This window comes from Rhododendron vialii, chromosome 2a (assembly GCF_030253575.1).
Source record: "Rhododendron vialii isolate Sample 1 chromosome 2a, ASM3025357v1".
Lineage (NCBI taxonomy): Eukaryota > Viridiplantae > Streptophyta > Magnoliopsida > Ericales > Ericaceae > Rhododendron > Rhododendron vialii.
In genome coordinates this window covers 15,495,706-15,518,479 of record NC_080558.1, presented here as the reverse complement: position 1 = coordinate 15,518,479, position 22,774 = coordinate 15,495,706, and the positions used below count along the sequence as shown (strand labels likewise).

At 38.9% G+C, this 22,774-nt stretch overlaps 1 protein-coding gene and 1 long non-coding RNA gene across 2 annotated transcripts; one reads left to right on the top strand and one right to left on the bottom strand.

The window, feature by feature from the left end:
• The first annotated feature begins 6,045 nt into the window (after positions 1 to 6,045).
• On the top strand, positions 6,046 to 6,629 carry LOC131310594 (uncharacterized). The gene is made up of 2 exons (XM_058337706.1): positions 6,046 to 6,398; positions 6,486 to 6,629. Exons 1-2 carry the CDS (start codon positions 6,099 to 6,101, stop codon positions 6,501 to 6,503), a joined length of 318 nt encoding a protein of 105 aa, XP_058193689.1. The 5' UTR covers positions 6,046 to 6,098; the 3' UTR covers positions 6,504 to 6,629.
• Positions 6,630 to 16,470: 9,841 nt separating this feature from the next.
• LOC131310631 (uncharacterized) lies at positions 16,471 to 17,502 on the bottom strand. The gene is made up of 2 exons (XR_009195284.1): positions 17,335 to 17,502; positions 16,471 to 17,213 (listed from the first exon to the last, which is right to left on the bottom strand). It is a non-coding gene; the product is annotated as an uncharacterized LOC131310631 (long non-coding RNA).
• Positions 17,503 to 22,774: the final 5,272 nt, after the last annotated feature.

The following is a 22,774-nucleotide window of genomic DNA, read 5'->3' as shown; positions in this document are numbered from 1 at the left end:
ACACCCAATTCTAATAGTCTTAAAGATCTAACTCAAAAACAATTGAATACCCAACTCAACTAATTGAACACTTAATTAGAACCCAATTGCAGCCCATTAATTCAGGTAATTCATATTTGATCACCTAACACATTACTTCAAATAAAGCTCCCAATCCTAATGGAAAAAATTGAAAAAAAGAAAGAGAAAAAGAAGAATCTAGTGGTTTAAGCATTATGCTATGTGTTCTCTCTCTATCTCTATTGTCGATGATTTAAATGGGTTAATTTAGCATTCGTATTTCCTGACAATAACTACTTTATTAGTTTATGTCTAGTTAGCTTATAGAATTACAAACAAAGCTTTAAAAAAAATCAACTACATTGCAAAACTCCGTTACCTTGAATAATATTTCTTCGAATTTGAGGCTATGATTGAAAATCTCCATCATGTCATCTTGACTAATCACATATTTTCGAAAAGGTCGGCCCAATATAATCGCTACAATTTCTTTCAAAATGGTTTTAGTAGATTGATCACCAGTTAAACATTGACAGAAAATATGAGAACTCGTGGAGAACTTTAAAATTTAACTCCCTAGCTGCATTCTCAAAATATTGTCTACTACGCAATACGACAACATAAAAAAAAATGAATTCTTGTAAAAAAAAAATATAGTATATATTTTTTAAGTTCTCATCTTGCCACGTATTAACTATTTTAAAATAGAGGTTATCATTTTTTCCGCACTATTTGTACTAATATATTAGGTTTTGCATAGATATTATTGGTTAATACTTCTGCTAGCATAGAGTTAAAATAATTTATGAACACCCTATTACAAATTCCTGAAGCCGCTACTGATTTTGTACTTTATATATGATGTAAATAATCTCTTCTATAATTAAAAAGAAAAAGGAAAGTTAGCAGAAATTAAAGCAAAATAACAGGCCAAGAAACAAAAAAAAAATTTGGACAAGACAAGTAACAAAGTGGGAAACCGATTAGATTGGTGGACCAAGAAATGACGGACCAAAAGAAATCGTATTTATGCTGAGTCCCGCTCAGATTTTTGAATTTTTTCTTATTTTATTTTTCTTTAATTTTTTTTTTGTGTTTGTTAGTTTTGCACCTAATTTTTGTAGATTATTAATTCGTCTCGTCAAGATGAATCGTAAAAGTAAAAAATTATAACTTTTTATCCAAATATTTTTTTTGAAATATCTAAGGTAAAGCCAAATTGACTTTTTGAGGGCTTTTGAGCTTTTTGGGCTCTTGAATTGATACGGCGAGTGGGGAGGGAGAGAGATCCTTCGGCTCTTAATGATATGGCTTATGGGGAACAACCATACAATCTTGGGCACTTAACTTGATATGGGGAACAACCAAACAATGCAGATACCAACTTGTTCGTAGCCTTCCAAACACACCAAAGGTATGGCATGTCATCTGGTGCGATCGTAAAACCAACAGAATCAAACCAAATGGTTCGGACAATAAACCACCCACAATGACTTGTACTTTTCAAACCAGATTGCTCTTGTCTGGGAAGAAAGATAGCCAAATCCACCATACATTCTTGAACGCGATTATCATGAAGAAAACATGAATACGAGCGATGCGTAACGCTATACAAATAAACCTTATATAAAGAATCTCCATACTGAATGATGTGGTCGATTCATAAGAAATCAAGGTTCGACACTTTGCAATTACACAAATGTTACTACCACGTTATTCTGTACAGGATAGAGTGGAGGAAGAAAATAAGGGGTCTCAGAGGGTGTTGGAGAAAGTTGAACTCCAAAAGGAAGGGTTGTTGAAGAAGTATGCGTTTAACAAAGGGGGAATTAGAGATGTGTTTATCTATAGTTTCTTGTCAACTGATAAGATTATGCGATTGCTTACTTTGACAAAAATCAATAATGTCTCGCCAGTCCTCTTTGTTGTTAATTCATTGTGAACCATGTTTTCTGAGTTTACATTTGGAGTACCACTGAAAGAGCAAAACATGCCTATTTGAGTTTGCTTTCTATTTTTGAGTGGCAATACAGATAGTTGTTAATTAGTTTTGGCCTTCCTCCTAAAAGAAATTAAGTACATTTTTACCATGTTTGATTGGTTGAATTAATAGTAAGGGAATATGTCTCCCATTGGACGAATAATCTTAGCAGACTAATTAAGAGTGGCGAATTAGTGACACATTGCATATCTCATATATAGTTTGTGGAGGGTTGGTGGTCCAACGAGAATGTAATCCTTACCCCGTAAATTGTTGCATCCAAATGCCGAAAATACGGTCCTCACAGGATTTATGTTACCCTCTCATCTGTACATCATCCAATCAACATGTTCTTTTGTTTTTGTCCAGGAGGTAAAAGAGGTAGTGATTCATATATATCCTGATATTAACAATAGCATGACATCATATCATTACGTGAGGGTTCAGAACAAGTAAATTGAAGTCATAAATAGCTAACAGGAGAAGTTATCAAATGTCTCATCTCTTTGAATCACACTTTAAGATTAGAGAGAGGTTCACCTGATCCGTGAAGGTATTAACAGTGTCGGTGAGCTTAGTACGTGATGAAGCTATCAAACGCCTCATCTCTATGCATCTTAAGTTCCTTGACTTTAGTAGTACACATTTGAAGCTTAAAGACTCTAACGATTTCAATTCCCACATGCGAAGTACAAAGGACCTCCCACACATCCCTGGCGGTGATACGAAAGGAAATACGACTAAATTCCATGTATAGCACAGAAGGCACGAGCATTCGACTTCTCACAACTCTCACTATTGCCTAATTGCCTTCCACTCAGTCTCACTTTTGGTCCTATCCTCTTTGGTAACGGCATCCGCAATCGTGGGTTCAGAATAACCATAGAGTATGAACCTCCATACCTGAATTCCAAGAGATATTAAATGCATTTTCATTTTGGAATTTCAATGTGCATAATCACTACCGTCCAATGGTCCCCTCTCCTAGCTGTTTCTCACTGCTTTTCATGGGTTTTGATTTCTTGCGACTGGCCTTAGGTGGATTAGTATCATCCCGTTTCGGAGAGGGGATGCCTCATATTTTGTCAGAAAATAAGAATAAAAAAATAAGGAGAACGAGGAGAACCATCCTTTCTCTATCCACAGTGCTAACGGATCTAACTCAGGCAATAAAACCAATAAAGACCAACCAAGCTTTGGTACCAATTGAAATAATTTATAGCACTAAACAGTCCCGGGGGTTGGGGTTCGTTGAATTGGATAACTAAATAAAAAATTGATTCAATTACCAATAAAAATAATTAACCAAGGTCTATGCTATTTCGTGCAAAACAACAAACAAAATAGAGAGCAATTTAACAAAAGAGTAAGGATACGAAAATATACCAATAAACTACTTAAGGTCAACACATCCTAAGCACAAAAATGCTACGCGCATAACCGTTGTGTTGGTTGTGTACGTAATTCTAACCGTTCATTAATATAGATGAAAAATATGACGGCAGAGAGTCTGTTTGCACATTTTCAAAACCACAAGTAGGTTATGTGCTCAGTTCTGAACCATGAGAGGGATATTCGCACATGGCGATAATCACAGGGGGTCAAAGTGGACTTTGCCCATTTAAAAAAAACTTGGAAAGTTTAACTTCTCCAGGGAAGAGTTTGAGCAAATCTTGGCAATTTATTACAGCAATGGACGGCTACAGATTGGTTGTGCGTTGTGTTTTACATAACTGTTGTATGTGTAGGACTTTTGCCAAAAATGCTATGCGCACAATCGTTGTGTTGGTTGTGCGCACGTAATTCTGACCGTCCAGGTGTATTTGAATGGTCTAAATTTTAAAAAAACTCTTCCATGGAAAAGTATAACTCCACCTCTTGATGTAACACCATGCATGTGCTCCTTCTTGACTTCATGGGCACCACGAGCAACTTCATGGACACCACGACCAACCACATCTCGATCTCTGCATCACAACGCCGGCACCGGATCTATCTGCCTCAAGTAGACATGCACGAAGGCTGATATGAAATTTTGATGAAGGCAACACGCTATTTTCCAAAAGCGCTTCTGTGCTCCACACGGTCGCATGCCAAATGCGCCCCGCGGCTGCATGTTTCTGCCTTGGCAAAACCATTTCTATGCCTTGGAAAAATTTAAGGCTGCACCACAAGGCTTGAATACAAGCAACCATACATTAGGAAAAAACTTTAAGGAAAGTCACAAAATCTAAGGCTATATGACTAAACTTCATGCAAAACCAGCAAAGAATGCATGGAAAATCATTTAGTCCAAAACAAAATGGGATGCACATAAAGTGCGCGCATATACCCTTTTCAAATTGTTAGTAAAATGGGTCGGTTCGGACCGGACCCAACCCACATGGGTCGTTCTCATGGATTATGTGATTGAGTTGGTTAGAAAGATGAGACAGACTCCTAATCTCTATCTATTAGGAGAGTTCAAAGATAATAGATTACCTACATCTATTAGGAGACTTTGAACTCTTGGACTTTATTCTATAAATATAGTCCTGCAAATATTTGGAGACACAATAACAAAGTTAGAGTTCCATCTCTCATTCTCCTCTAGAAAATATTCTCCTGTGAAATATCTTCTCTCTCTAGGGTTTCCGTCTAAGAACCCTAGGATCTGCGGTGTGGATATCGAGAGCAGACTCTAGTAGTCTCCTCTACTCGGCGTAAAGAGAAGACCGTGTTCGTGTACGTAATTGGTGCTTGTAGAGCGGGTCTCAAATTGTGAAAAGTTTGAAGCAATCCCATTCCATTGCGCTTCAATCGTACGTGTAAATCTTATGTGATTTACGAGCTTTCGATCCTATAAGGTTAACATTTGTATCAGAGCCTTTCACGGCTCGCTCTCGAATGATCGCCTACGTTTTTGAAGTTTTATGATTCGACTACAAATATTTTCCATATTAATGAATATTCGTTTTTTTATTAAAAAAAATGGGGAAGATGCTGTAGTGAGAATAAATCTGATGCGGTCTTGCCTTGGCTTGGTGTTGTGTCCGATTAATGGAGTCCATTGGATTAAGTATTGTTATTCTCGGTTGTGGTTGCGCCGACGTGGAGCAGCAGCGAATCACGGACTTGGAGAGAGCACTGTTATGCTTTTATTATTAATGGACTATTTTGTCTCTTTAGTCTTCTGCCGAGCAGGGTCTTAATCTTGAGTATATTATTTTTCCCATGTGGCTTGATTTTCCTTCTTAGGAAATCTAAAACTTTTCAACAGTTAGTGGTTCGACTTGGATGCACTCTGTTTGTTTAAAAAAAAGGGTTACGGTTCTGTTTTTCAAGTACCTTTGTAAAATAAAAATTATTTAGGAACAGGCTTGCTGGGACCGGAGAGTTAAACCACTATTTGATGAATTAGTTTTTCTTTGAATAATTACAAAAAAAAAAAAAAAAACTTGGCTTTGGTGACTATTTTTGGTGAAACCTAGTTAGATGGCAGGGACTACAAGACTGATTTTCCTTTCTCATGGTTTTGGATTGATATGGATTAGAATCTATATCCTACAGTATTTGTTTTCTTTTCTAGAAAATATTTGGCGATCCCGATGTAATTAAGTTGATCATGTATTGATTGTTTATTGCTACTTTACGGCGCAAACAATTGTACCCTTAGTAATCGGACTTCACTCATCTTCTTAGAGGGAGAGTGTGGTGGAACCATCCATACCTTTACCCATTATGTGTTATTGCATGTTGGCATGAATGGTCAATCGAAGGGATTAATATTTGTATGCGTTTGGAGATGGGCTCTCATTGATGATAGAGACCGGAGACAAACTTATTATATGGAATAAGTGCAACACCCTCCTTTGTTTTTATTTGTAAGGGGGTGAATTTTTGTACTATGTTTGTATAATATTTTTGTCTCCCATTCTTGCATAAAATATTAATTAGGGACTTAAAATAACTAGTCTCATCCTCTTACTGTTATATTGATTCATTGGAGATTTTGTCTAAATTTCGATTAAGAAATAATGATTTACACCATGTGTTGGAATGATGACTACGAGCATTGCAGATTTTCGATGTGCTTAGGTCTTTGCCTGATGAGACATGGGACCATTTCAAGCTCACAATGACACACAATGAAATAGTTAAAACCTTTAATGATTTGAAGTGTCATCTTGAGCTTGAAGCCGAGCGCCAAGATGCTAAGCGAGGCAATGAGGTTCTCGTGATTGAACCTGGCCAGCGCCAGACAATTGGGTCTAAGCGCAAAAGGCAAGGTGGGGAGGCTAAGCATGGAGAAGCTAGAGATAATGCGCCAAAAGAATGTGTTAAGCGCTGCAAAGGCAATAAGGATGAATCCAAAGTCACTTGCTACAACTGTCAGAAGATTGGACACTTCGCTCGTGATTGCACTGAGCCGAAGAAGGTACCATCTTACCTTCTTAGATTGCTCGCATAGATTGCTCTAATGTATTGGTTGCTCATACTGATCCTAATTGGATTGTTGAAACAGGAGCAACAAAACATATAGCACGAGAACGAGGAGGATTTATTAAGTAGCGCCGGATTCCTGTTGGCAGCTAGAGTGTATTTATGGGGAATAGTTCAGCCGAGGATTTGCTAGGAGTTAGCACTTATCAGCTAAAGTGCAAAGTGGTCGTACGTGATAGGTGCATAAATGTGCCTATTTACGCCCCTTAATTTACCCTTGTTATGTCCGTTTATTGTATTATTTGGAGTTTGATAGTCGTTTTCCTTGTTTCAGTTTCCACAGAGCCGTTGGATAACAATCGGAGCTAAATTTAGAATTTTACCAGTGCCAATCGAATTAATTAAGAAAAGAGACCAAGTTTATATTGGATATATTTGAAGAAGAGAAGTACTGTATAAAATTCCTAAGTTACTATGGAATTGGACCCACCTATTTACAAATCAGTAGAGAAGAACGGGGCTAGCTACCTACGGTGGGGAACCGACTACGAGGCTATAAGATAAAAGGAGGATATAGGGTTTAAAAGAGATACTTTTTCTCCCACGCAAAAACCGAGAACAGAGGCTATTTGTTGGAAATTGACTAGAATTCCTAAATTGACTAGGATTCCTTTTCCTATTTGGTTTAGGTTTATTTAGTGTTTTCCTATAAATAGGGACCTTGGGGGTTCCTAGGGTTATGGTCTTTTGTTCAAGGGCTTAGATATTAGGGTTTTGTTTATGCTCTTAGGGTTCCACCAAGGGTTTGTGTCTCCCTTTTGGGTTCCACCAGAGATTTGTCCCTAGATATCTGTTTGGTGCTTCAATTAGAGTTACGGGTATAGCCGGCTCTTTGTTTCTCTCCCCGTTTATAGTGAATCCTCTTGCTCTTTTCCCCGTGGAGTACGTTCTTGCTTTGTGCTTGAACGGAACCACGTATATCCTTGTGTTCTTGTTTATCGCTTGTTGATTTATTATATTCTCAATTTCGTGTTCGGCACAACAAATTGGTATCAGAGCTCCGGGTTTCAATCCGAGGCTTTTGTTTTCTGTTGCGTATTGTGCAATTGGTGATCGTTTCAATGGCGACTCGTTTCGAAATTGCGAAGTTCGATGGGCAGAGCACTAGCTTCAGTTTATGGCGTATTAAGATGAAGGCTTTGCTTGTTCAACAAGGATTACACAAGACTTTGTTAGGAAAATTGAAGAAGCCTGCTGATATGCAGGATAGTGTGTTTGAGGATCTCGATGCGAAGGCGCTCAGTTCGATTCAGTTGTGTTTAGCCGATGATGTGCTTCGCGAGGTCGGGGAGGAGGATACTACTGCCGGTATTTGGTTGAAGTTGGAAAGCATCTATATGACGAAGTCTCTTACCAACCGGTTGTATTTGAAGCAGCGCCTTTATACGTTTCGTATGAGGGAAGGTACGCCCGTAAAAGACCATCTAGATGAGTTAAATCGAATTATTATGGATTTAAAAAATATTGATGTTGTGATTGATGATGAAGATCAAGCCCTTATTGTGTTATGTTCTTTGCCTGCATCTTATGAGCATTTTGTTACTACCCTACTTTACGGGAGGGATACGATTTCCATGGAGGACGTTAAGTCTAGTTTGTATTCGAAAGAATTGAGAAAAAAGTATCCGGTGAGGGTGGTGATTTTGATGCTCAGGGTTTGATGGTGCAAGGAAGAACTTCTGAGAGGGATTATGGCAGTAGAGGGGTTTCTGGCTCTCGTTCCACAAATCAGGAAGTAAAGTGTTTTTACTGTAGGAAATATGGGCACATGGTGAGAAATTGTCCTAGGTTGAAAAATAAGGATAATTTTGAAGAGAAGGTTGTTGCTGGTATTGTTGAAGAAGATTTCGACGATTCACTTATGGTTCTTTCTGTGAGTGTCGGTGATGTCTGTTCGAATACCGAATGGATTCTGGACTCCGGATGTTCTTACCACATGTGTTCGAATAAAGATTGGTTCGATACTTATGAATCGGTCAGCTGTGGTACAGTTCTTATGGGGAATAACATGTCCTGTAGAATTGTTGGGATTGGAACAATTAAAGTCAGAATGCATGATGGGTTTGTGAGGACGTTGTTTGGTGTTCGACATATACCAGATTTGAAGAGGAACCTTATCTCTTTGGGTACTCTTGACTCTTTGGGTTGGAAGCATACCGCTGAAGGTGGAGTCTTGAGGGTTTTGAAGGGTGCTCGTGTTTTGATGAAGGGTCGGAAATCGAATAACCTCTATGTGCTTGATGGTAGTACGATTGTGGGTGCTACATCTTTGGGTTCTTCATCGGTGAATTCGAGGTTGACTCAGTGTTGGGTTTTTAACTCTGTGGTAGAGTCGGTAATTAACTCTGTGTGGAGTTTGAGCAGATCTTCGAGTGCATTCGGGAGGGATGCGTTGGGTGGGAGGTGCCCGTTGGAAGATAGAGGCTCAATTTGGAGGCATGTGCGGCTGGGTTTCCTGAGTCGCGTTTACAAGGTCAAGCAGGTGTGCTTGAGCCTTACTCGTTTGTGCCGTTGGTGATGGCCCCGTGGGGGGGCTTTTGGGGGAGATGAGCGATTAAAGGAGAGGATTGCCTATAGTGTTGAATTCGATGGAATTCAAGTCAAGGTGGAGATTTGTTGGAAATTGACTAGAATTCCTAAATTGACTAGGATTCCTTTTCCTATTTGGTTTAGGTTTATTTAGTGTTTTCCTATAAATAGGGACCTTGGGGGTTCCTAGGGTTATGGTCTTTTGTTCAAGGGCTTAGATATTAGGGTTTTGTTTATGCTCTTAGGGTTCCACCAAGGGTTTGTGTCTCCCTTTTGGGTTCCACCAGAGATTTGTCCCTAGATATCTGTTTGGTGCTTCAATTAGAGTTACGGGTATAGCCAGCTCTTTGTTTCTCTCCCCGTTTATAGTGAATCCTCTTGCTCTTTTCCCCGTGGAGTACGTTCTTGCTTTGTGCTTGAACGGAACCACGTATATCCTTGTGTTCTTGTTTATCGCTTGTTGATTTATTATATTCTCAATTTCGTGTTCGGCACAACAGCTATGCTATCATATTTTCCCACGGCAGAAAAGAGAGAATGGGCTGCGATCAGAAGATCTTATCCCACGCAGAAACAGAGAACGGGCAGCCATCACCACGCCTCGCGCATCACGGCCAAATCAGCAGCAGGAGCTTTGGGTTTTATTCATATGTTATTCATTCGAAAGCTTTTAGTTTGTTGTTCAATGGAGCTTTATTCTTGCCTGGTTATTTGTTCCAACTCCATGAGTGGCTAAACTTCTTGACTAGGTAATGAGAAGGTCTCTCCAAATAGTGTAGTTGTTAGATTTCTAGGGTTCTATATTCAACTTGATTGTATGACTTGATCGATTCGTAACTTTTTATGAAGTTTTATATTTTTCCAATATTCGAATGTGTTTGTATCCATGGTTTCAAGCACAGTCATGCAATGATTTTGAATGTTTCGAGATAGGCTTTGAGATAGATTATACGACGTGAGACGGATCGTGCCGTGGTTAAATCCAATGAGACGATCCGTGCCGTGTTGATATAGCCTATACGGAGTGCAAATCTTGATTATATTTTTGGGGATTATCAATAGGAATTGCTACCCTACGGTGATCTGGTTGAATATTGAATATGAACCCTAGGTTTCGAAACAATTGCATTACAGAGGGAGACTGAATCAGAAAACCCTAGTCCCTTCTCTAGTTAGTTTACAACTCCTTTAATTTGCATTCTAGTTTAATTTTAGTTTAATCAAATCCAACTTCCTTTTAGTTTCAGAATTAAATTAGAAATCAATCGAATGTATTGCAACTTAGCTTTTTACTCTCCGTGGACGATCTCGGACTTAACTGCTATTCTTCGGGATAATTGTTAATTCCCTGTTTTATAAATTATATTTTTGGTACGAAAACGACAGACCAGTACACTTATTCTATATAATGTACTTTATGCGCCTGGAGTTTGACGTAACTTGATATCAGTAGTAGTTTTAGTTGAGTTAAGATTTTCCTTTAAATTTAGCAGAGATGGTTTTTCCATCTACCTAGGTAATAAGCCGTTTGGGCATCGATCTATTTCTGGTGGTTTCTATGTTTTGGATTTGGATGGTTTGAATAATAATACATTTATGGCTTTTCATGATAATGATGTTGTTTCTAGTTATGTGAAATGCATGCCAGGTTAGGCCATATTGGCCAAGATAGGATGACTAGGTTAGCTAGAGAAAGCCCTTTAGGCCCACTCGCTAAAGTCAACCTACCAATATGTGAGTCTTGCATGGCAAGAAAAAGCTATAAGAAAACCATTCGGTGAGGCAGTGAGAGCTACAAGTCCACTAGAGCTAGTACATTTGACCATTTGAGACCCTAAGGGTCATTAGGTGTGTGCATTATTTTATGATATGTGAACAACCTAATGGTGGATTGACTAAGATGTATGAATCAGAGGAAGTTACACCTGTTCTTAGCGACGGTGGGAGTTTAAATCCTCATCCAATGGTCGCTAAGAACAGTGGGGGTAGCTTGCCTCCTAGTGGGAGTACTCCACTAGACTATTGATTCTCAAGATCTTCCACCACGTAGGAGCCATCGTGAAAGTATTCCTCGTTGTCGTTTTGAGATTGAAGGGGAATCGTTCATGTGTGCTCCTAAAGAGGAAGATAAGCCTAGTTCGTATAATGAGGCTTTGTCTTCACTTGCTTGTAAGAAATGACTAGCTGCTACGGAGGATGAGTTTAGTTCTATGGGCAAATATCAGGTGTGAGAGATGGTTGATCTTCTGCTTGGGCGCAAGACCATTGGCAATAAATAAGTCTTAAAGGCTATTTGGTTGAGGAGATTCTTACAGCGCCTTGACATAGGGCTTAGATCTAGTGGGCCTATATTGTGATAGTACAACAGCTCTTGCTTATACTAAGGATCCCAAATATCATGAAAAATCCGAACACATTGATATTCGATTTCACTACATTCGAGACATAGTTGCGCAAGGAGAGGTAGTCCTAAAGCATGTATCCACAACCAATATGGTTGTTGATCCCTTGACTAAGCCTATAGCGAGGGATGTCTTTCAGAGCCATGTTAGTAGTCTGGGACTTTGTAGGATTTGAGTTGTTTATGCTTTATTGAGACACCTTCAGATATTTATTGTTTATGCATTGATTTTTATATTCGAGTTGATTGTGATAGTAAAAATCATGTTGCATTTAAATTGTTATGCACTTACAATTGTGTGTCAAAAGGCATAGGGTTGACCATCTCACACGGTAACCTACCTTGGCGCTAATGGGCGAGTAAGATGAGACATAATTATACTCTTTATATGATGCTGAGTTTAGAGTATTGTCGCCTTGGTTGGACCAAGATGAGGTCACTCTTGACCGAACACAGAGACTGTGTAGCCTTTGATTGAGCCAGAAGGAGACCTAGATAGGGCGCAGTGCATGCGACAAATTTGAAAGTCTCGAGTAAGGCACTTTTCGTAGCGACCGTACTTATGTATGTACGATGTTTTTGGGAGTGACACTATCTTTATGGATTACTCCACCGTAGCATGTGAATCATACCACATGTGCTGTTGTCGACCATACTTAAAGGAGTGATAGCGTGAATCCCTTTCCTATCACTGTGTGGGCTCTAAGAGTCATTTATATGACCGCTCGTTACCCTTTCTTGACTTGAGACTATGTCATGAAGTAGAGACTTTGTGTTGCTACTCTAGCTTGATTACCTAAGGCCACGAAATGTCAAGGTCGTCCCATGGAGCATGACTGGGAAAGCAGCAAGGTTAACATGGATTGACATGAGGGCTCAAGGAAGACTTTCTGGTATCACATTCGTTTATCCGATTGGTTGTGCTTTGTGCCGGCATAAGTTATTATCTTTTTATATACAGTATATCAAAATGAAAGATAATTTTGAAATTGGAAGCACACCAACGCAAGGGGGTTGAGCATAGCCTTGAGCTGGGACTCAAGAGGGATTGGGGATGCTCGATCCAATGTGGCTAGATTTGTCAAGGGAAATGACGAGATCTTGTGGAGTGATGTGCCATGTTAGTTTGATGGAAGCTTAATATGGTACTCCTATTTTACTTGTTTCTTTCTCGTCGGTCGTACGCCTCATTTCCTGTATGAAGAGAGAATTGATAAGATTGACAGATGAGATGTTTTCCTTAAAGCCCAATGTGTACGAGTGGGAGATGTTAGAAAAATGGGTCGGTTCGGACTGGACCCAACCCACATGGGTTGTCCACATGGGTTACGTGATTGAGTTGGTTAGAAGGATGAGACAGACTCCTAATCTCTATCTGTTAGAAAAGTTCAAAGATAATAAATCACCTACATCTATTAGGAGACTTTGAACTCTTAGACTTTATTCTATAAATATAGTCCTGCAGATATTTGGAGACACAATAACAAAGAATCAGAGTTTCATCTCTCATTCTCCTCTAAAAAATATTCTCCTGTGAAATATATTCTCTCTTTAGAGTTTCCATCTAAGAATGTCAAGTAGCTCCGTGGCGTTATAGAATTCTAAAAACTCCTTCATTCCTCTCTCCAACCGTTGGCATCCTTTCCTTTCACTAATAGAAGAAATTTTGTTAAAGTCTCCCCCCATACACCATGGGACTGAAGAATTCCCCTTCAAACAGAGAAGTTCATCCCAAAGAACTCTCCTATTTCCCACCTCATTAGGAGCATATACATTAGCCACACAAGAAGGAAAAGAATTATTGATCACACCGTGCAAGACAATAAAAGACCTATGAGAGGTGATATTATCAACTTTGAGAAAGGATCTTTTCCAAATGGACAATAAACCACCAGAAGCCCCGAAAGCATTAGACACAGCAAAATCAAAGTCCCCACTACCCCACAATTTCTGGACAGTAAATCTGTCAATGCAGTCTAGTTTGGACTCCTGAAGGAAAATCATATCTGGATTCCTTTTTTAAATAAGCTTTGAAACAAAACACTTTTTGATAGCACTCCCCATACCCCTAATGTTCTAGGATAAAATCAGCATAAAACTTTAAAAAAAACCAGCAAAAACACCGAGGGATAGAAAAGCTATCCTCTGGCTTCCTCCTCTAGCAGGGCAGAGTATTCCTGCGCCTCGGTTTCTATCATTTTACCAAGAACCACATCATCATTAGGTTGAAAGATAATACCTAATTGGCTGCCATAGTAGCTCTAATCTCCCTAAGAACGGCTGAGTTGCTTTGAATAGGTTCATCTGTGGTATAAGAGGAAATTGTCTCCTCCTGCTCTGAGTTTGCATCCACCTCCTCACTTATACTTATCAGGCTTGGGAGTTGTCTGCGTCTCCTTCTTCTGCACCCAGAGTCGTTAAGGTCCACCATCAGTCGAATACGGGGGAGTTGGGATGATCGTGCCATCTCTGAGGGACCGCCATCACCACAATTCCCCAACTGACCATCGGTATCAACTGGCTGTTGAGGACGAAGCCCTGGTACGAGGTCCCTAACACGAGCAAAGCTCCCCACCGGAGCTTCTCCGCAGCCAGTAAAGAGGGAGGGTCTATCTCAACTAATGAAGGCCCCAATCTATTCTCGTACATAGATGGAATAATGGGCCAATATCATTATAAAGGGCCACCACCCCTTCTTGGGCCAAATAGGCCTCTTTGGATAAAAGAGAGCTATGGGCCACAAGGTCCAAATCTGTCCCTTCCTTTTCCAGAATGTCCATTGAGTCCTCCACTCTGGATTCAAAAATTTCTGAGCTATCCTGATTGCAAGCAAGGACAGGCATAAATGCTCACCTGCCTCACAATGCTTCGAGCCCCCGCCACCTCTTACAGCTTTCCCAGCTTTCCCAGAGGACAAGACCCCTTCTACACCAACCACTCTATTTCTATTGGCAACAATTTTCATAGCCACGTCATCACCTTCTTCTTTCTCATTGCTGAAACAGTCCTTTCTAGATTCCAATTCCATAGCTTCACCTCTAAACCCATTTTCCTTAGAGCATTTCCAATCTAATACTCTATTTGAGAGTATCAAAATACTATATTTTATTTATAAAGTGATTTTAGAGGAAATCACTATTTATATTTACTCCAACCACAAACTCTCTATTTATTCATAAAGTGATTTTAGAGGAGATCCTCCATATTTTCTCTCATCCTCTAAATATGGAGGATTAAAATCTCATCCTCTCAAATAAAGGAGGTTTGAGAGGATGGATTGGAAGAGTTTCATACTCTTAAATGAAGGAATAGAGCATGGGTTGAAGATGCTCTTAGCCTGAGAATAGAGGGCTTCAACTTGATCAGGATCAACAAAAGTTGAGCATTCTTGAATCTTTACATCATAATTGACTCCTTGAACCTCCACTTGAATCCATTTTTCAATGGCCCGAGCCTCCTCCGTGGCTACAAGCACTTTTCCTTCGGCAAAAGAGAATTCTTTGAGAGTGGATTCGTCTAGCATAATAAAGGAGCCCCACATCTCGGCTATCGCCTTAAAAGTTGCTGCATTCCATACATTTAATGGGACCCCTCTACAACTCAACCAAACAAACCTCTCTAAGCTAGCCGGTTCCCCCGTCCATGGTTTCGCACTAGTAAACCATAGCTTCATCCATTGTCTCTACAACATCTCATCCCTAACCTCTTGGTTCTGGAAAGTAATCAGAACAGCCCTTCCACCTAGGGAACGAAACTGAGCCACCCTATTTGTTTCCATACTGAAACTCACACTCAGAGTCCTCATGGACACAATTCTGAGCATCACTGCAACTACGCTTCTATGGAGCCCTCCATTGCCGCATGGTTTGAGCTTCAGCTTAATCTTCTGATCGGTCTCTGTTCTGGAGGATTCACCTTGAAGAGTTTGGGCAAAAGACCTATTATTCCCATCGATCCTACCATGGCACACAATCCTGCTATCCACCATTCCCGCCTCTTCACCACTTCGCTTGAGCAGATTCGCCTCTTGAGTAAAGCCGTTCTTTTCCAAAAATGGAGGCCTGAATTGCTTGGGTCTTGGCATCTCTTTAGTGAACCCAAAACTTGCTTCTTTAACAAAGAGCCTCTCATTTTCCACCCAGACCCCATTCATCCGAGAAATGGCCATGGTGGTGGCCGCATAGCAGTTATACCTGACGAAACCAAATTTTTTGCCGGACGTTTGCTCCTTTTCCGCGGTATATAGAGCAAGTTTATCAATAATTAGGTAAAAAACCTTGTGAACAGTGTACATTTTTTATTTTACCTACTTATATTCCTTTCAACACTACACTAACACTATCTATTTAACCTATCATCTATTAAAATAGATTTTTTTCTTTCCCAAATAGCACAACAAGTACAATTTAAAAAAAAAAAAAAAGAAACAGAAAGAGAGAGGGATGGAGAGAGGAGAGAGAAAATAATGTTGTATATCACATACCTGATGAACAGTTGTAAGCCAAAAGTGTCGAAGCACTGTTCACAAATTTATTTTTGCTCTTTGTTTAGCTACTCTGGTGTGGGGCTATTTGTCCTACTTTGATGAGCTAAAATGGCTATAAATCTATTTAACCTCAGCTAGTAAAGTTGCTCTTAGAGCAAGTTTATCAGTCTCTGTAAATAAGAGAAAAAGCTAGTTTAGCTAATCAAAGGGATAAATTCTCCCCTGCACCAGCATAGCTAAACCACACGGTATAATTCCTTCCGCTACAGTCGTTCGGTTCTTCTACCGAAGAACTGTTCACACGCGATCCAATTCATTATCAATTTTTCTGACGCATTTTTTCTTCTCCAGCTCAGTCCTTTTCCCGCGCTATCTCCCCCTTCCCTCTCTCTCTCTCTTCTCTTCCTTTTAGTACCCTATTTGTGGTAAAGATTTCCTGTCAATCCCCAGAATTTGTGTCTGCTGCAACACAGGTATGAATTCCTAACTTTTATTGTTTTTGTGTATGAGTTTGAGATTGAGAAATTATGGTACGAAGAATGCATGATTATTGGGTTAGGGCTTGAAATACTTGCTTATTTTTTTCATCAGAGATAAGATTGGAGCTTTTGTGGGGAGCCATGTGTATGATCAAACTTGTTGGAGAAAATGGCTCACCAACTATTTGAGAAATTTACTGAGTGATTTGTTTTCAAGGGATTCATTGTAGAAAGAAGTGAAGTGAAGCTACCACCCTTAATTGTTTTCAAGGGATTCATTTACTGAGTGATTTGTTTTCAAAGTTTAAATCAATGTAACTTTGCTAGACCTTTGGAAGCAATTAAAGTGGAGTTTTTAGCTGATCCCTAGACCTTAAGTTAACGGGTAAACATTGCGTAATGAATCCCATAGCTACCACACCCGCAGGGCCTAATGCATTTAACTATTTTAATTGAAGGTCATTGACTGACCAACATAGTCTTTTAGTCAATATGGTCCAACTAAGATGGTTGTTATCTTCAACGGATTATAAAAATCATTGAGGCAATAACCACTCCATTGGGCTATAAAGGCATGAGGGCAAACGGTACATCCTCACTTATAATAATTATGGACATGGAGTAATAGTTTATTACTTCACTTATTTATAAACAAGGAAGAGGATCCTCTTTACAATAGCCAAGCACAGTATGCTACGGTAATGATAATTTCACCTGTTAGCTGATCCCTAGACATAGGACTAACATAAATGCAACAGTTTGTTGGACTATAGAATATGGGGTAGAGAATATCAAGAAAGATTGCCACAGCTGCCTCGACTGAAAATAAAAAAGACACATTCATTGAGTGTTGGACTCGATCCGAAATTAAGTAATAAGGTATTCTACTTGTCAATACAGATGGAGAACACGTGAGAATTTTTTGTCTTGAATCCAATGCTTATGCGAATCCTTCACTAACACTATGAGTTCTTACTGTATGCATTCAAGTTGAAGTCTCGTGCTTTCATAGTCTCGAGTAAGTTTACAAATGATAGGTTTTCTATTGGTGCCATCTAGTCTAGTGTAAAGATTGTCGTAAGCTTTGCACTTAGCATCTCTAACAGTTCTCCTAAACTCTGTGCAAGCCTATAACTTTTAACTTTCTCATCACTACAAGAAAAAGTATGTTTAGTGACGAAAAAGTGGCGACAAAATTTAATTTCGTCACTAAATGAGTATATTTGGCGACGAAAAAATAAATTCGTCATTGTTTTGACAACTTCCGCGATGAAATTATTTCGTCACCAATTATAACTATTTAGCGACGAAAAAGACATTTTTGTCACCAAAGGTACCTATTTGGTGACAAAATAAAATTTTCGTCTCTAAAAGAGTAAAAAAGGAGACGAAATTATTTTTTGTCGCCAAAGATAACTATTCGGTGACGAAAAAAATATTTTGTCGCCAAATGAACCAATTTGGCGACGAAAAATATTTTCGTCTTCTTTTTACGTTTTCAGTGACGAAAAATTTATCCTTTGATGACGAAATTTATGAATTACGCTTTGTCACCAAATATATTTCTGACATAACTCTTTGCTCAAAACTCCGATTGAGATAATTTAAATTGGAATTGAGCAATAACATAAAGAGCTACTACTTTAATGTTTATCAAAATTGTTAATTTTAATGTTTAATGGTTTAAAATGCCATTCGAAATATATTTTAATGTTAAATATATGTGTTATATATTAGATATTTCAAACATATGCTGAAAAGTTTGTGTGGTGTAGTTGGTTAAAGCTTGCGTGCAAAACCTAGGAGTCTCGGGTTCGAAACCCAGTTGAAGCAAGAAAGTGAGATTTTTTTCATATATAAGTATGTCTTTTGTGACAAAAAATTTCGTCATCGATGGGCCACCTTTGACGAGCCAAAGGGAATAATTTGTGACGAAATTTTTTGTCGTCAAAAAAGCACAATAGGTGACGAAGAAAATTTCGTCACCAAGTCATTTTTCCGTGACGAAATTTTTCGTCGCCAAAAGCCACTATAGGTGACAAAAAATAGATTTCGTCACCAGGTAGGAATCTTCGACAACCTTTCGTCGACAAATTTTTTTCGTCACCTATATTATTTGTGACGAAAAACATACAATTTGTGACGATTTTCATTCGTCACCCAATGCAATTTTTCTTGTAGTGCATTCTGTACAAGCCAAGTTTAAAGATAGTCTCGAGCAAGTTTACAATGTTGTTTTGGTTTTTTGTTGACCTGTTTCCATTAGATAGGATTAGAATCATACCTTGACGACACACATGACATCCATTGCTAGAAGTATTAGAAGAATACTACAAGCAGGTTGATATAGCCGTGGGAATGAACACGACTTCAATTTTGTTTCCCTTATATTTAGCTATTTCTTGGATAATACATTGGGCTATATGTTTTTTCGTTGGCTCTATAAGCTGATTGGCAATGATAGTAGTTGGCACCTGTATAATTCTTATGGAATGGTATTGTAGGGATGGATCAACAGCATGATGGGTACTTCACCAATCTTATGGAATCAGATTCGGATTTGCATGAAGAACAATTTGTGATGGAATCACAATGTTTGAATCCAAATGCTCAAGTGTTCACCCAGTAAACTCAATTCACCACTGAAATGGGATCAATTCCAAAGAAACCACCACGTGGTGGGAATTTCACCATGGAAGAGGACAAACTTGTCACGCCCTCGATTTTCTATGTAATTAAATAATATATTTTAATAAGAGGTTTCGTTTATTGTAGGTATATTACCCCAAACAAGTCCCCACCTGTTCAGATTACAAATTAGTCCCCAAGATTAAAGTTATAAAACTTAGGCACTCCAGCCCCAAATAGAACTTAAGTATTTGCACGGACTAACTTTTAAGTTACAAACAATTTAGTCAAAAGGAATTTCTAAAATAAATAGTTACAAACTCATCTTTACCAAGATAAAGTTCATTACAAAAGATGATCAAGTAACTACATGAGGTTGGCTTCCAAAAGTCGCACTTTAAGCATTCAACATATGCAATCTACCATCCAGCGTTTGAACCTGAAGAGAAAGATTAGGTTGAGCTACACTAGCCCAGTAGGAAAATCTTTACCGATTCTATATGTAAACACAATGAAATGTGCAGGTGAAGTGAAGACAAGAAGTACGGCTCAATCAATAGATAACAATTGATTCAAAGGCATTTCAACGTTCAATAAGATCATCCTAACGCATGCCCATAGCTCAATGTACCATCAAATTCACACGAAGTTAAACAACTCAGTAACCTCGACACAACTCACTATTGCCAATCACCTCCATCGGTATTTCCACCCCTTGCGTTACCGTATAACACCACGAGGATTTTCGTGTTACCACCCCTTGCGTCACGGTGATTCCTAACAACTCGGGCCACTGCATTACCACCCCTTGCGTTGCGGGACCATCTAAGTCATCGTATTACCACCCCTTGCGTTACGAGACTTCCTAAATCAACTTCCGACACAAATAACTATTTCCTTACTCGATATACAAGCTATGACCATCCCAAGACCACAATCATACATGAAATATGTTACGACAATGCCAACCATATCTCAAATATGCCACAAACGTTCATAAATAATCAATCAATCACAAATTGCATCGTATTGACATTTCAACCAAGTAAACTATCATTTAATCCTTACTAACGGAAGGCCAACGGGTCAAGAATAACATCCACTAATCATAGGACGTCAATGAGATAAGCATGAGATGGACTAGAAGGCATCCGAAAGGGTTTAAAAGCTATTGGGGATTGAAACGATTGAAGGAACACAAGACAACATCGAAGCTGTCCAGAACAACAGGGGGTATTGATACCCTTGAGTCGGGTATCAGTACCGGGCAAGCTGGAAATCCAGAGAAGGATGGGGTATTGATACCCCATATTTGGGTATCAATACCCCGCTGTTTCGAGGCGATTTTCTGCAGTTTGACAGACATTCAAAGCACCAAAGGGGGACGATCAAAGCACGATTTCTACACCATATCAACATATATACACATAAAAGAGGTAAAGAAGTCCCTACCTCGAGTGAAGAAGAGAAACCCAAGAGATTCGAACGAGCCCTAGCTCCAAACTCCTTGAAATCAACCGAAATCTTCTCCCCGAGATTCACCCAATGCGATACAAGCCCGGGGTTGCGTTCTAAAGGTGAAAACAAGATGGATCCTTGAGGTTTTTGAAGTGTATGGTGGAGTTTCAAGTGAGAGAGCAAGAGAGAGAAGGAGAGACGGTAGAGAGATAGAGAGAGGCGTGAGATGAGAGAGATATATGGGAGAATTTTATCTCCTACTCACACACATCACTATATATACTAGCAAAAGGGCAAATAACACCTACACTCCCTCTAGTTTCCATTTCATCACTTAAACCCCAAATCAAATAATCTCACTATTTTCGTATTATCCCCAATTTTTATATTTTATAAAACCTTTAAATATTTTCTAAAAAAATACGGGTCTCTACAAAACTCCTTGTGTCAGCATGGCTTAATACCAGCATGGATCCAATACAAGGTAAGGACCAAAAAAAACTACCTTCTAGCTACGAGTGAAGGATTACTTTGATGAGCACAAGCGATCTATTTACAACCGTACATCTGTTTCGCTATCAAATCGGTGGTCAACAATTCAGCAGTGCACGAACAAGTTTTGCAGCTGCTATGCGAAGGTTGATTTACTGAATCAAAGTGGCTTAACCGAGGAAAACAAGGTACTAGTTATAAGTTTTTGTTTAATTTCGGTTATCATTTTCTTTGTAGCGTACCTAGCAGTTCTCATTGTATATTTTTAGATATCTAAAGCAAAAGAGATGTACGAGGGGAAGGTCGGTAGTTCCTTCCAGTTCGATCATTGTTGGGTTTTATTGAAGAACCAACCTAAATGGTTGTTGGACAGTGAAAAGAAAAATCAATTGAAACGACCAAGAATAGGGACAGCACCCGGTCTTTCTACTCCAGATACGATAAATCTAGGGGACAACAATGTTGTAATGGATAATTTTGTGTACGTGGAGCGACCAGCGGGAAGAAAAGGTGAGAAGGAGCGGTCATTTCAGGAGCAATCGATGAAACCGATGAAACGAAAGAACAAAGACATCACAAGTTCAACTCAAATTGCTGGGGCATTGGATGAGATAAAAGAATGCAAAACCAAGTTAGTTGAGAAGAAATTGGAGATGCTTGGAAAAACATGTGATCAAGAGGAAGAGAAAATTTGCATTAAGAAATAAAGGCTTGAAATGGATAAATTCAAAGACGATGAGAGAGTAATGATGATGGTTCTTAATGGCTTGTCAGAAGAGCAACAAGAATTCTATACGTATCGGAAGATGGAAATCCTTGAAAAAAGAAGGGTAAAGTAATCTGTTTATTGGGGAAGCAAAAACTTATTTTGAAGCTGCAAATGGATAGTTAGTTCTCATTTTTTGAAGTCCTCAAAGGTATATATCTCAGTTTTTTTGTTTTGATGTTTGAAAACTATGACAGGAGTTCTATCTTTTGAATTGTCTAAAGGAAGCCTTGAATGGCAAGCTAGGGGGCTTATCCATTTTGTAGTTTGATGAGTGGGATTTTATGTATGTACTGCAAGTAATGGTAAAAGAACCCACTCTTTGACATATTTTGTGTGCTCGTATTCCTATGGTTTGCCTCTACCCGTTGAGTCTTACAGCTAATCAAATATATTAGGTAGCTTATTGTTTTTTTCAAATAGAAAGCATACATTTTTGTTTAGGAATTGTTCCTGCTCACTTTCTAGTGGGATCTCCCAAGGGTGTGTTACCCCATTGTTATGGATTTCTTTTCCAATTGCTGGTGTGATGAGTAAAAGATGATGGCGTTCAGTTGTGAATTGCGGCTACTAGTGCTCTGTCTGCTAGTGTTCAGTAGTTCTTTTGCTATCTGCTACTGCTTTGCTGTGAGGCAGCTGCTGTTATGCTGCTATTCCCCACTGTTTTGCTGTCCAGAAAATGCAATCCGGTAGTTGAGCTGTCAGCTTTGGTTGCTAGGTTCATTTTGAAGCTTTTCTAAATATAGGGCAAAATGGCGACAGCCCATTATTCTGTTTCTATTTTGTCCACATTATTATAGCTTTGTTCTAGTCTCAATCTCATATCTCTGCTCCATTGTTTCCGTTCTCTCCATTGTTTTCGTTCTCACTTTTTCTTTATTCTTCTTTTCTATTTGTTTTGTTTCCTCCTGGGGTATGCCTCTTGTAGGCTGTACATTCGGTTATCCTTTTTTTTTTATTTCAAGCTGATTTATCAACAAAAAAAAAAAACAGAATAAACTTAATGAAGATAAAGCAGATTCCTTCAATCTCTCTAGGCCTAAATAGACTACTGGAACTCCAAATTAAAGTA